Source organism: Panthera leo, chromosome A2 (genome assembly GCF_018350215.1).
Source record: "Panthera leo isolate Ple1 chromosome A2, P.leo_Ple1_pat1.1, whole genome shotgun sequence".
NCBI lineage: Eukaryota > Metazoa > Chordata > Mammalia > Carnivora > Felidae > Panthera > Panthera leo.
In genome coordinates, this window is record NC_056680.1 from 103471188 (window position 1) to 103485242 (window position 14055).

General features: G+C 37.3%; 1 protein-coding gene across 2 annotated transcripts in view; it reads right to left on the minus strand.

Annotated features, from left to right (window-relative positions):
* THSD7A (thrombospondin type 1 domain containing 7A) overlaps window positions 1–14055 on the minus strand; it is a 433981-nt gene that overhangs the window by 22366 nt on the left and 397560 nt on the right. For both annotated transcript variants that reach the window (XM_042918979.1, XM_042918974.1), the window contains 6 exons: window positions 10713–10866; window positions 8935–9079; window positions 7508–7623; window positions 3344–3461; window positions 2964–3109; window positions 1969–2143 (listed from right to left, as the gene is read on the minus strand). In XM_042918979.1, coding sequence (XP_042774913.1) covers window positions 1969–2143; window positions 2964–3109; window positions 3344–3461; window positions 7508–7623; window positions 8935–9079; window positions 10713–10866 — 854 coding nt within the window. The remainder of the gene's footprint in view (window positions 1–1968; window positions 2144–2963; window positions 3110–3343; window positions 3462–7507; window positions 7624–8934; window positions 9080–10712; window positions 10867–14055) is intronic.

Below are 14055 nucleotides of genomic sequence, written 5' to 3' on the forward strand. Positions count from 1 at the left end.
CCCAGTAACACCTGATAATAATAATAAAATGAGTGGGTGATTGTGCTGTAGGAAGTATAAGAAAACAAGTGGACAAACTCCACAGGAAAGCAGACACGAATTCCTGGCAAGGCTGCTAGTGCTGCTCCGTGTTGTGGTTATCACGATAATCCTATTCATGGCGCTGGAGATTTGGCTCTGGAATAGACAGGCCTTCCAACTTTTAGCTTTGGTGCCTTTTGACTATGTGGCCATTCGGCACATGAAAGCCCAAAGGTTCAGTCCTTGGCTCTGCCCAGAGCCCTTACCTGCTGCAACAGCCTCAACCTTGTTCAGCTGTGAAGCAAAATGATTTTATTGAATTGTATGTGAGAATGTGGACTGCAATCAGGCCAGTTTTTTTTGGGGGGGGGGAGGGCAGGAAATGGAGTAGGGGAATTGCTGGATCAGGAATAGGTTATTATTATCAGGTGCAGGAATGTCTAAGAAGCAACACTTAATCGAGGTCTAGAAAGTAAGATTTTTAAAAAGATCTTTCTTCATTTGAAGTAGATGAAACTATAAGTATGTACAAAGGCTGTTGTTATGGTTGTGAGGAATGCCCTCAAAATCTAGCATACAGTTCAAAATATCAGGGATTATTTTACTTTACTGCTCTGTTTTAATTTTATTCAGTTCATCTTAATAAACTATAGAAACTGCCAATATTATCATATCAAATAATTTACTTAAGAATGAATAAACTGATGAGAGAATGAGCAACCCATATAGTAAGCTATTTACAGCATTTAGAGACTTCAATCCATTACAATAAACTTTTGAAAATATGTCCTCCATCTTTAAAATTTCCTTAAACCATAACTTTTTTATTTAGGTAGTCTATTTTTGTCTCCAGTCAAAATTTGTTTGCCAAATCCTTATTTTTATTTTTTTGGGGATCTTATTTGAAATAACACATTCCTTAAAGAGATCAGTTTTTTTCTTCTCATAATTATAAGCAAAGTGGAGAATAAAAACTTTCCACTGAGGGTGAAACACAGGCCATTTACTTCCAGTCTTATTTCTCTCTTGTCTACTAATAAATTGTTGCCCCCATCTTTCTCAAAGCCTTAGGCTCATGCTTGATGTTGAGCTTATTTTGATCTTCTGTTTACCCTACAGTTCTCTGCACCAAGCCCAACTTCCTAAATATTAGCTTATCACTGTCTTCCAGTTATTTCTAAGCTATTTGATATACGATATTTGCTTTCCACATTTTACTGCATGAACCCATGTGTCCAACTCTGAATTGTGGTAATTTCTTTCAATATTTTCTTCCATAATATTTTTTTCTCACTCTCGAATGATTTTGCTGGGGAAAGGATTTTAGGCTCATGACTATTTTCCATCACACTGTGCATACATTCCATTGTCTTCGGACTTTCATTGTAACTAAGAAGAATTTTTTATGATTCTAATTGATTGTCTTCCAGTTGTAAGTACTTTTTTTTTTCTTTCTGCATGCTTTACTAGTTCTCTAGTTTTCTACATTCTGTGTTTTAACTACAGTGTACCTAGGTGTGATTTTGTTTTCGATTCTTTTCAGGACCCAAAGTAAGTTTTCATTAATTATAGGACTTAAATCTTTTGCTAGCCATTTGTGTTAAAACCCTGCTTTTCTCTCTCCTGGAAATCCTAAATAGATACAAATCCCCTTTCATACGTTCCCTGTCAAGCAGGAGCCTAAGGCCTTAACTGCCCTCCTCTGCGGGTGTTAGAACTCCAGGGTGGCAGCAGAGGCCACACGGGAGACCTGGACTTCACCCTGAGTTGGCAGTAACAAGGCAGTAACCCCTGCATCCACGCTATGTATCCAGTTGTTGACACAGATACTACTGAATGAGAAGACTTGCTGACATGCCTTAACTTAGACTAGCAGGTGCAACCTCTTCTCTATCCTAGGTCTAGTAAGAAATGACCAAACTATGAATAACATTTTGTTACTGTTACCTGGGCAAGGCTGGGTGCAGGTCTCCTCGAGAACCATTTTTTTATTACCATCTATAATGGGTTCAATGTCAGTACAGAATTCTTCATCCACCACTTTGCCGAAATCATCACCTGACCCATCACTCACTACACAAGAAATGTTCCTCGTTCTGGTCCCTTCACCACACTGGGCATCCTAGAACGCAGGAAGAAATAACTAATTAGGAAAAGAAAAATAATTCATTAGCAAGCTCATCACCTACAGTCATCTTCTGCACCATTGATCTTGATTTATGAGCAGTTAAAGAAGCATTTGAAACCCTAGAGAAGAAGTCCTGTAGGACACTAGCCATAAAGTATACAATGAACAATTTATTTTTTTTGTAGCCGAAGACAGGCAAATAAATTTTCATTAAAATGAATCTGTCTCCAAATGATTTTAAACACACAGGACAGGGACTGCTGGTTATCAAAACTAATTAAACAGTTATGAAATAGCAAGGCACCTAAAATCTTTAAGAGGAAACATGTCATCTGTAAGTTCTGAAAAATATTTCTGAAACTAAATCTCTGCAAATAAAGAACACTTTCTCTCTCTCTCTCTCTCTCTCTCTCTCTCTCTCTCTCTCTCTATATATATATATATATATATATATATATATATATATATATAATTTTTTTTTTAAAGAGAGAGTGAATGTGAATAGGGGCAAAGAGAGAGAGAGAATCCTAAGCAGATTCTGCACTCAGAAGGAAGTCAGATACAGGGCTCTTTTGTATGACCCTGGGATCATGACCTGAGCTGAAATCAAGAGTCAGATGCTCAAATGACTGAGCCACTGAGGTGCCCCCCGCCCTGAGCTTGTTTTAAAGTAGGCTCCATGCTCCATGGAGCCCAATGAGGGGCTTGAACTCATGACCCTGAGATCAAGACCTGATCTGAGATCAAGAGACAGATGCTTAATTGCCTGAACCATCCAGGTGACCCTCTATACAACTTCTTGAGATTTGATTACCTGTACTTGGCATAGAGACCACTGGCCATATTGCCATTGATAACAGGGCTTCACTGGGCAAGGCTTAGACTGTTCCATCAGGGCAGGGCATGGTCGTCCATCACCCTGAAAGGGCTGAGTCACTGTTCGTCTTCGGATCATTTTTCCTTTAAGAGATACAAAGTGATGCAAAGTGATATATTTGTGTAAGCATCTATCTTGAAAGACGGCATCACAGACATTTCTCCTGAGGAGATCCAAGGGACAAGTAAGTCTCAGATATTTTGAAAGGAAAGACCCTGATTCAACCTTTATGAAAATTATCTGGTAAGCATTAAAGCAAGAGTGATATTTCATATTCCTTGACTATTAATCTAATGCTAATGAAGGTACAAACAAACCTGTGAGGCCACATGTTTGAGAGCATTCTGACCAAGGAGACCAGTCAGAAAGCTGACAGTTTATAGGACATTCCACCATGCAGGATGTGTTCATCTGCCAGTTCTTCTCCAGGCCAAGCTGAAAGGAAAGAGGCAGATCTGTTTTACTGACCTGGAAGGATGCCATGATGTGTCTTATTATTAGAGGGAGGATGGGAGGAAGAAAAAAAAAATAGTAGTGGGGAGGAGAGGAGAGGAAGAATAAGCAAGATGCATAATAAAATAAAATGGTATCTGGAGGACAAACACCCAAACTTAAAACTATAAAGTTGTTCAACCCACGAGAGTGGGAACAAAGGGCACAGGATGAACGGAGGAGTCCATTTACTCCATATACATTGTTGAACTTTTCAAATTAAAAAAAAAAAGTTTTTATATTTTAGCTAATGCTATCATCATTTTTTTAAGTTAGTTATTTTTTTATTTTTTTAAATGTTTATATTTTGAGAGAGAGAGAGAGAGAGAGAGAGAGAGAGAGAGGGCAAGAGGGGGAGTGGCAGAGAGAGAGGGAGACACAGAGTCCAAAGCAGACTCCAGGCTCTGAGCTGTCAGCACAGAGCCTGATGTGGGGCTAGACCTCATAGATCATGAGATCATAACCTGAGCCGAAGTCAGAGGCTTAACTGACTGAGCCACCCAGGCACCCCTTAAGTTTACTTATTTTGAGAGAGAGAGAGCATATATGATTGGGGGAGAGGCAGAGAGAGAGAGAGAGAGAGAGAGAGAGAGAGAGAGAGAGAGAGAATCCCAAGCAGGCTCCATGCTGTCAGTGTGGAGCCCTCTGTGGGGCTCGAGCTCACAGACCGTGAGATCATAACCTGAGTTGAAACCAAGTCAGACTGTTAACTGACTGAGCTACGCTTGACCTCCTAAATTTAAAAAATAATTTTTTTTTTTTGAGACAGGCAGCTAGTTGAGGCGGGGCTGAGGTAGAAGGAGAGAGAGAATCTTAAGCAGCCACCATGCCCAGCACAAAGCCCAGTGCAGGGCTTGATCTTGAGCCACTCAGGCATTCCCGTTGTTGAACTTTTTAAATAAGGAATGAAAAAAAAGTAGATTTAGTCTCTAAATTGGTTTACTTTCCCTAAAGGAGTAACGAGATAGGTGTAAGCATGATTACTTCCCATTAGTTAAAAACCAAGAATATCACCAATATATAGATTTATAATTGTATCTTTGGGATATTATTTCTTTTTATGTATCATGTTAAAACTGAAAAACAAAAGGTTTAAAAGACAAATTATCACTCAAAAACTAATAATATAACATTGAAATAATATTCGATAATAGTTAAGTATGTTATCTCTCTCAAAAGGAAATACGGGTTGCCAGAATTTTTTGATTACGAATATTTTATACACATTTATTTTTTACAAAGATTTTCTTTTCTAAAACTGATCTCAGCAGCTAACTGAGGTATAATTCACTTATTTTGGTTAGCCTCTCATTAGATTCTGACACTGTGACATTTTATTAGCATTGAGTTCCTTCCTTGTTTAAGCATTCTACTTTTAAAATATGAGATTTCCAACTCATCTACTTTTATATGCAAACAGTTAAAAAGTCCAAGGTACAAAGTAGCACGAAAATAGAAGTGCTTAAGAGCTTGTGAGGAGACTACAGGTTTTGTTTTGTTTTTAATCCTTGGGATTTTTAAAATGGGTTTTAAAATTTTTGCATGAAAGAAAATTTTATAGTGTCTATGGCATATAGTAAAAGATGGCCAAAGAAATGTTATATTGTGGTTCAAGTATAGCTCTCAGCTCTAAGTTGTCCACTGAAAGAGGATCAGATCAGTGACTGTATGCTACACATCTCTCCAGGCATTCCTATTATATTCTTCACCAGTAATACTTGACAAAGCTGAGGATTTGGTATGAACATTTTTACCATATCACTTAATTCAGGTCTCAAAAAGTCACTTAAATCATGGGAGGTTGGAGAAAGGAGACTTAAGGCAATTATATGCTAATAAGGATGTGTAACATTTAAGGCAGATAATAGTTTCATGGAGAGAGGGTTTGAATCACAGAATTCAGCTACTATGACTTATTTCGCTGCAGAGTTGAAAAGGATGTCTGTTTATAGACCTTTGTGGTATCCAGTGGTAAGACATTTTAACAGTCTACTATGGTTTTTTCTTACATTTATTGTTCCTCTTTTTTTCTTCTTCTCTTACTGTCTCATCTATCTAAACATGTGTCTAACTAAATGAAAAGAAACCTGTTCAGGGATCAAAGAAGAGGAAAGGAGAAACCAATTACTAGGATTGGATGAATAAATGTCTGAAAAACATCAAAGAAAAAAATGCTATATAAATCCTAGATAGGTTTAACCCTAATTGTCCCCTTTGCTGTGTAGGAATGGCATTATTTCTTTCTGGTTCTTAGGGAAACAGCAAGAGTTAGCGACTGCTGTTGTTCTGAATGCAGGGTTTGCACATGTATTAGTAGGTAGGCAATCAATCCATTATTTAAAAAGATAGCCAGCTTTTCTCAGGGATATTAGTTAATACTACTGCATCCATGGGGATGCATAAACAGGATAGGAGTTGTTTATTCCAATTCCTGTAGAGAGTAGCACTGTACTTCCTAAAGACAGTGATTACTACAATGTTATGATTTGAATCCCTAATTGTTACCACAGTATTCAAACAATGTAACATTAATGCATAAAAGTAAATTTATCTAGGCTCCTGGATAATTAAAATAACAGTTATTTCTCAAGGTTTTACTCACATTTCATTTAAGAAATAAAGGACTCTATACCTCTGTCCTGTAGTCACTTATTTTTTAATTGGTTTTGTATGATTTGGGGTTAGCTTTCACAAAGCTCTCAGCTATTTAATGTATATTTCATTCTGATCCAGGAGGACATTTACATGCACGTTTGCAAAAAAGGAGATATTAATCAACTGGAAGTAGATCAAAGCTCTCCAGCCAGCATATGACTATAGTAATGTTCATTAATACTAATGTTATTTTTTAACATTACTTTGATGTTACTAGTTTCAAAACCAAATTAATTCAGGTATAAAATTTATAACTAAAGTATGAATACACTAAATTATGTAATAAGATGGTAGTGGGAGGAATTTACTAACTAAACAACTTGTTTTCAGAACACTCAGCAGCTCCATTCCCATGGACAGATATAAGGAAGTTGTTAGGTCTACATGATAAAGATATCAAATGGATTGATATCATCTCCATCTGGAGTTTTCTCTTAGTAGCTGGAATAATTTACCATGGGATTATACAGCCCCCAAGATGTGTAGGTAGAAGTCATGGTCACCATGTCTGCTGAACCCTAATGAGGTCATAAGCTCCTCTCTATGTGTTCAAGATCTATTGAGGCTCCTGTTTATCTTGGTTCATGTTTAACCCAGTGGGGTTTAGATGCAGGAGGAGTTAAAACCTGTCAGGAATGTGGGGACCCTTTTGGTATGGAAGTCGGACAAAATAATTACAACATGAAGTGTAGCTTCAGGAAGAGAAAGGCCAACAACTATGTTTCCTCACATTTCATAAGGTCATACCTAGAAATGATGACATTACTTTTATAAATTGGAAAATTAACAGTTACAAGTCTCTGCACCTCAAAGATATAATGGCAGACTTCATTCCTTTGTTTGAATTTCAAGCTCTCTCTTACCCAGACCTGAGTACTTAGACTCTCACAGCTGGATATTAGATCCTAATATCAAAATCTGCTACCAAACCACATGCGATCAATGTTTAGCAACAGAGAGAATAAATGATGGCTCTTGGCAGGTGTCCCAGGCAACACAAAATTCACATGAAATTACAAAAGATGATGAGTAGTCTGATTAAGATTTATTGCCTTTATTCACCTTGATTACTTATTGTTCCCCAAGCATTTCTTTCCAAATAGGCTAATTAGCATACCTTTGGGCTCCAAGCAGAACAAAATACAGGAAATTATGTGTAGAAATCAGTAGTTGGACAGTGTTTCTTTTCAAGAGGGTGCTTAACAGCCTCTGAGTAGTATAGAAAACCATCTGCTGGCAATGAGCTGCAGTGAGCACAGGTCACTTGGCTCAGCATGAATTGAAATTATTAGGGAAGAATTTACTCACAAAGATATAACACAGTATCCCCTCACCTCTTCACAATATTTCAGGTCAACCGACTTGCCATCACTTCGAACACAATCCAACATCCTTGTTTTAATGCCATTTCCACAAACTGCCTTCTCACTGAGCTGACACGTGCTCCAGTCTGAAAGGAAGGGAGCCCATCAGAACAGAAGGCTATGTATGAAACAGATTTCAAATGAAACTCTGATGACCTGAATCCCATATTTAATTCACAACTGCTTCCTAAGCCCCACAATCAATCATCCCACATGCAGAGCATATGGGTCCCGGCTTTGAACATATCAAGAGTCAAATGGAATTGCTGGGGTTGCACATAGCTATGGGGATTATTCTTGAAGGCAGATGTCTACCTGACAATCTTGACAGCTAGCCTTTTGGTGACAGTGTGAAACCGGCTTTGGCCTGCAGATCGAATGTCACTTAAAAACGTTTTTTTCCTAATAAAAGTAGAAATTTAAATTTTAACATTATTTCAAACAAAACACTATTTCACTTACTGTCCATACTTAGAATGTTTAAAAATATACACTTATTTATTTCAAAATCACTTCGGCCATATCTATTTAATTCTTTTATTTCATGTCTTTTGCAAAGTAATTCTTTCAATCTTTCTTTCCAGGGTAGCATAGCATGGCCCAGAGAACTGTGACTTCTTTGTATCGTCAAAGGAAATGGAAGAGAAAAACCTAAGGAGACAAAAAGCCAATCTGACTGCTGTGTGTTAGTGCACAATGTTTAGAGTTTGTTTCAGCGGGAAAATTACTTGGGAAAAATTCCAAAATAAGCTTCAGTGTTGCCTTACATCATATAAACCAACGCATTCTCTTCTTTCTTAGAATTTGCGCTGATATGGTATGAGATGAGGGTTATGGGAAAAAATGAAGTCATAATAAGTCTTTTCTTCTGAAAAAAACATTCATCCTTTTTCATCTGTACCTTTGATAATGCTGAAATGTTTGTATCTTCTTCATACGGTTTTTTGGTAGCTTAAGATTGCTGACATTTTTACCTCAGACTAATCATGCTTATAAACTTCCCCCACACCAAGAACTTTGTCCTAGTATGTTATAGGTATTAAACATCTTCTGAAGAAGAAAGACATCTTTCAATAAACCTGATACTTATGGGAAAGATATGTATCTTTTATTTGCACCTTCCCAAAGTGGGAGGATGTCTTCAATAGGATCATTTAGGCTATTCACAATCTACCTTAAGGGCTCAATGTCCGTGTGATATTTTCATTCTCTATCCTGATGTTTACTGAGAAATAGATAAATATTTCTGTCATTAAATAAAGAATTATCTCTGGGAAGGTAAGAAGCATGTCCAAAAGGGACCCAGATGGAGGGGAACAATACTTACGGGAATACTGCTGAGCTGAAAGGCACAGGATTTGGCCTTTAACTCTGTGATGAGATGACTATGCACATACCTGTTACATTATAATCATAGTGGAAGCAGTTTTTGTTTAGGTTACAAGGTTCCTTCTCAACAGCATTAGGGCAGGCTCTTCCTTCATCAGCAGGTTGTCTGATGGGATCAGCTGACCTTTGCCGGAAACTGCTTTGATTGCAAGGCTGACAAAGAATAATACAACTCCTCAGAATGGTGAATCCCCAGGCACACAAGAGCTAATATATGAGGGAGAGCACTGGAGCAGGAGTTAGAATTTTTGGGCAGAACACCTCAGTGTCGCCATCTATAAAATCAAGTGTCAGATGAGTTTCCGATGTCCCATCTAGCTATAAGATGCTTAAGAGTCTGTGTGTCAAATACCAATGAATACATCCCATCACACATATGTAAACACACACATGTGATCATATTAATTATTGTAGATCACTAATACAGAATTTGTAAACAATCTATCTATCTAATATAGTTTCTTGGACCTGAAAAACCATTTTAAGGGTGATTTTAACATATTAGTTATTATAGATCATGAATACAGAAATCTATCTGTCATCTATCTATCTATCTATCTATCTATCCATCCATCCATCCATCCATCCAAGTTTCTTAGACCTGAAAGACCATTTTAAGGGTGGCTTTAAATAACTAGTTTTAGTGACCTTTCTTTTCCTAATGGGCACATATACATGCCCACAAACACAATTCAGCAGTTAAAAAAGACTAGCTTGCCATTCTGTTACTGGCACAGTCTTGTTCTGAAAACATCTGGTTTCTAAGAACAGGAACTTCAGATATGATGCTATGGAATTAGAACAGAAAATCATTTGCATACCCTTATTAAAGAGCTGATTCTTTGTCGTTATTTAACCTGTATCCAAGTCCACCGGCAGCCCTGTTTTGCCCCTGCTCTATCAGTTGGCTGTTAATCAGCACCTTTAATAATGTTAACCCTGAGATAGAAAATTAATCTCACTTTGAAAACACGCATCATAAATTCTTTGAAACTGTCTTATATTGTATTTCAGCAAATTAATTCCACATTAGATGTATTCTTCCTGTGTTTTTGATGCCATTTTGAAATGTACAGCTTTGCAGAGGTGCCTGCGCTAAGCCACATTTCCTCCTACATGCTCAGCCAGTTCTGTTTCAAATGACTCTGCCCAGGGTCCTGTGGAAGAGCCCCTACGGGCTGTTGAAATCTAGAAGCTTTGTGTGATTTGAAAGTCTCAGCTGGCTTTCCAGGCCCACAGAGACACGGAGTCAGTGTGTGGAAAGAGATTCACTGACACACAGCTTCCTTCTTTCGATTCCCTTTCTTGCCAGGATCTTCTGCGTTTCAGTGTCAATACCCCTGCTGCAGTATCCCCACTGTGTGAAAGATTATTCCAACAATTTAAATAAAATGGATTGGGCAAAAAGCAAGGGATGACAATAACCTGACACCATTAAAGTACCTTTACTAGAGCTTCATTCTTTTTCCCTTTACCTGGAAGGAATCATTATCACCATGGCAGTTTTTAACATGCTGTGTAGTTATAAACTAATCTGAAGGTATTTTGTGTGGGTCTAGGAGGATGGCAGAAGGCATAAAGGTTGCAAGAAATTGAGCTGTTCTAGTGTGAGACAAAACACTGCTGACTTTAAATGGCATAATCATAGAATGAAGTAGCCAAGAAAACACCCTTGCTTTCATAAGCAATTTGGTTTAGTAATTATTATTTTCTTAGTAATAGCTCTGAAGCTTTCATGGTAAAAAACTGGGTAAACTCTATATTGATAAATGGTTCATCATCTTACCAAAGTGCATCGGGTCCAAGGACCCCATTCAGATATCACACAATCCTCAGGACACGGTAATTTGCACTCTCTGGAGCCCAGGGGCATCTCTTCTGGATCACAGAGGTAATCTTCTACATGGTCAGAAGGGCCATCTGCTGTGTTCTGCATGCATCTACAAGAAAACATATACCTATTCAGTGAAAGAACCAAGACAATTAGAACAATGTCCAACCCATAGGATGGATGGTTCTTCCTAAGACATCATTTAGGTGTTGGAAGGTGGGAAAGTTTGCATTTTATAAATTGAATTCTCCAAACATGAAGACATGAAAGGATCTCTGCCTCCCATAAATATTTGCAGAGCTTCAGTATGATATAAAATCCACACTTGATTGTGTCATCATAATCTTTTATAATTATAGCCACTGTGTGTATTATAAACTCGGTATACAGTCTTCCTCTGAGAGGAGAGGGCCTTTTACACTCATATATGATGTAGCACCTAATGGGGAATGGTCCACAGAGATTCATAGAGGGGTTGTAATTTTGGAATATAATGCACTTTTTTCTTCAGAAGAAAATGGTATAGTCCATAGAGAAGGTAGACTTTTATATGATGAAAGATGAGGCATCCTGAACTTTCCTAGTGAGAGGTTTCATTAGGTATTTTCAAAAATAACTGATGGCACTTATCAGGTTGTTTTGTAATTTTAGCCTCCTATATGCTGATAACTTTAAAAGAAAGCCAGAAGTGAAAACAATTACAGTAGTAATAATAATAGCACACATTCTCTAAATGTGGTTGTTTCAATCATCCTGTATCTTCACCTTTTTTAGTGTTATTTTTCTTTTTAACAGAACCAATTCAAACATTTTATTATGTTTCACCGTTTTGCAAGCAGTCATGGTAGTCTTGTTTACTCATCTCTTGAGGAGCTAATTAACGTGGCTAGTATCAGACTTGACTTTTACAGACGTTAATAATCTCCCCAAGCACTGTTCTAGTAGACGAGAAAAACTTTATCCCTCATCTATGACTCAGAGAGGGTCAGTCAGCTTAATGGGTTGGGGAAGAGAATGCATTGCTGGAACTAAAAAGGCAGGGTTGAGTTCTTAAGCCTCTCAAACCCATTGCAGTGTTTTACACTGTTGGTGAAATTACATTATCAATTATACCTGGAATTTCACCTTTCCCAGGGATTTACAATCAGTGGGGACATTGCATTTTCACAAACCTACTCTGCAGAAACGCGTTTCTATCCAGTACTGCCCAGTTTAAGAGAAACGTCGTTTTCCTGTGGGATGCATTTAATGGCTGGAAAACTGCTATTCGTCATGTCTTAGTTGGATTTTTAGTCTGAAAATATACCCATACAATACCACCTACGCATCTTTTTTTTTGGTATATTGGATAAAAATAAAAACCACCACAAAAACATGCAAAGGTAGATATTTGATTTCATCACTGAAGAAAAAATTATACATTTCTTTGGGAGAATTTTAGTTTCCGAGGAAAAAGTTCTATCTTCAATGGCACTGAAAAATGTTCTGTTGACAGGAGCTTTGAGAGGACATGAAGCAGAGTTTAATGCTCAAAAGTTGGATTTGCTGCTAAGAAAAGATTGAATTCATGGTAGGCACTGACACAGCGAACAAGGATTAACTCTCAAAATTACCTATTGATCCAGAGTTAAGGACAGATGTTCAATACTCGATTAAGTACTTATATACATAAAACTACATTTTCACAGGCTTTTCTTCTTTAATTTTTTATTATATAGGTAATTTATTCAGTTTAGGAAAGTCAGAAGAAAAAAAAATCACATGATTCTATCACTCAGAGAAAAGCATTCTTAACAGACTCACAAAATAGGAACAAACTTTACTATTTTGTGCCTTTTAAGAAAAAAATTAAAAATACATTATGGATGTAACTTTTAGTGACTATATTCAAATAGCCTCATTTCAAGGTGCCACAATTGCTAAAAAGACCCTTATTGTTGACCTTCAGATTCTTTATGTTTTATTTACTTCATTTGGTATTAACCAGCTTTTAAAATCACTCTAGAGTACAGACTAAATATTTGGATCAAGTTTTAAGCACAAAGGAAGGCACTTTGAGTGCATTTGCTTTCTTCACATTCTTGGCCTTTCTCCTTTCCACAGGAGACGGAATTATGATGTGAGAAAACTGAACTGTATTAGAAATAACGTCATGCAGAACCAAGCTGAAGGCAAAGGGTGGAGCCAGAGGCCCACCACGGCTGTGACAATAAGGGGCTACACTGCAGAGAATTCAAAAGCAACCATGAAAGTAACCAAATCTGTTGCTTTTTATTATTAATTTTAATTGTCACCATGTGCTGGCAATTCTAAAAATAATGTCCGTGAGCAAATATCCCTTCTGACCATGGAAAATCACTTCGGCCACTTAGTGTATACTATGCCATACCATCCTAAACGATAAAGAATGGGATTGGATAAATTGGAATATGCTGTCTCGCAGACTCATCTATCCTGAAATGTTGCCCAATGCTTGCACATAAGCAGTACATTTTGGCCTTAATTATTAGCAGAGGATAAGGTTAGAGAGGTTTACTACTCAGTAACAAAAAGGAACATTATTATGTGATCAGAGATCATAATCAATACTGACCTTGTGTTTTCTCTATTTACATTAAAGATGTTTACTAAAAACATAAATTGATCTCAAAAGTTACTTTGATTAAGAGGTATTTGGAAATGGTGAGAATATCTATTAACCAAGAAAAAGCAACATGTACACAGATAGTTGAAGGGAAAGCTGAAAGAATAGTTTCTTTTTTTTAATTAAAAACATTTGTTTTTAGAGAGAGAGAAAGAGAGCATAAGTTAGGAGAGGGGCAGAGGGAGAGGGAGAATCTTAAGCAGGCTCCATGCTCAGTGTGGAGTCCAACACAGGGCTCCATCCCATGACCCTGGGATCACGACCTGAGCTGAAAGCAAGAGTCGGAGGCTCAACCGACTGACTCACTCAGGTGTGCCACTTGTTCTTTATTACGCTTTTTCTTACTAACTAAAAGCCCAACTTGATCAAAAAATGTTTTATAAGGAAAGTATTTTTAAACTTGAAGGAGAAATTTTAAATTTGGAAGGGAATGGTGGAAAATGGAATCTCTGTCTTTTCCTTACATTTCCCTATCATATTACCTCACAGGCCCTCTTCCACCTTTATTAAGTTTCTCAGAAAAATACCTTGAGAGTTCAGAGGGCTTGGGAAAAAACAGATAGGAAATTATTATTCCTGGAAGCAAAGTTACACATAGTGTGCCAAAGTTTTATGATATGAATGCTAATTTGCTCTACTTTTCTGTTGAGAAAT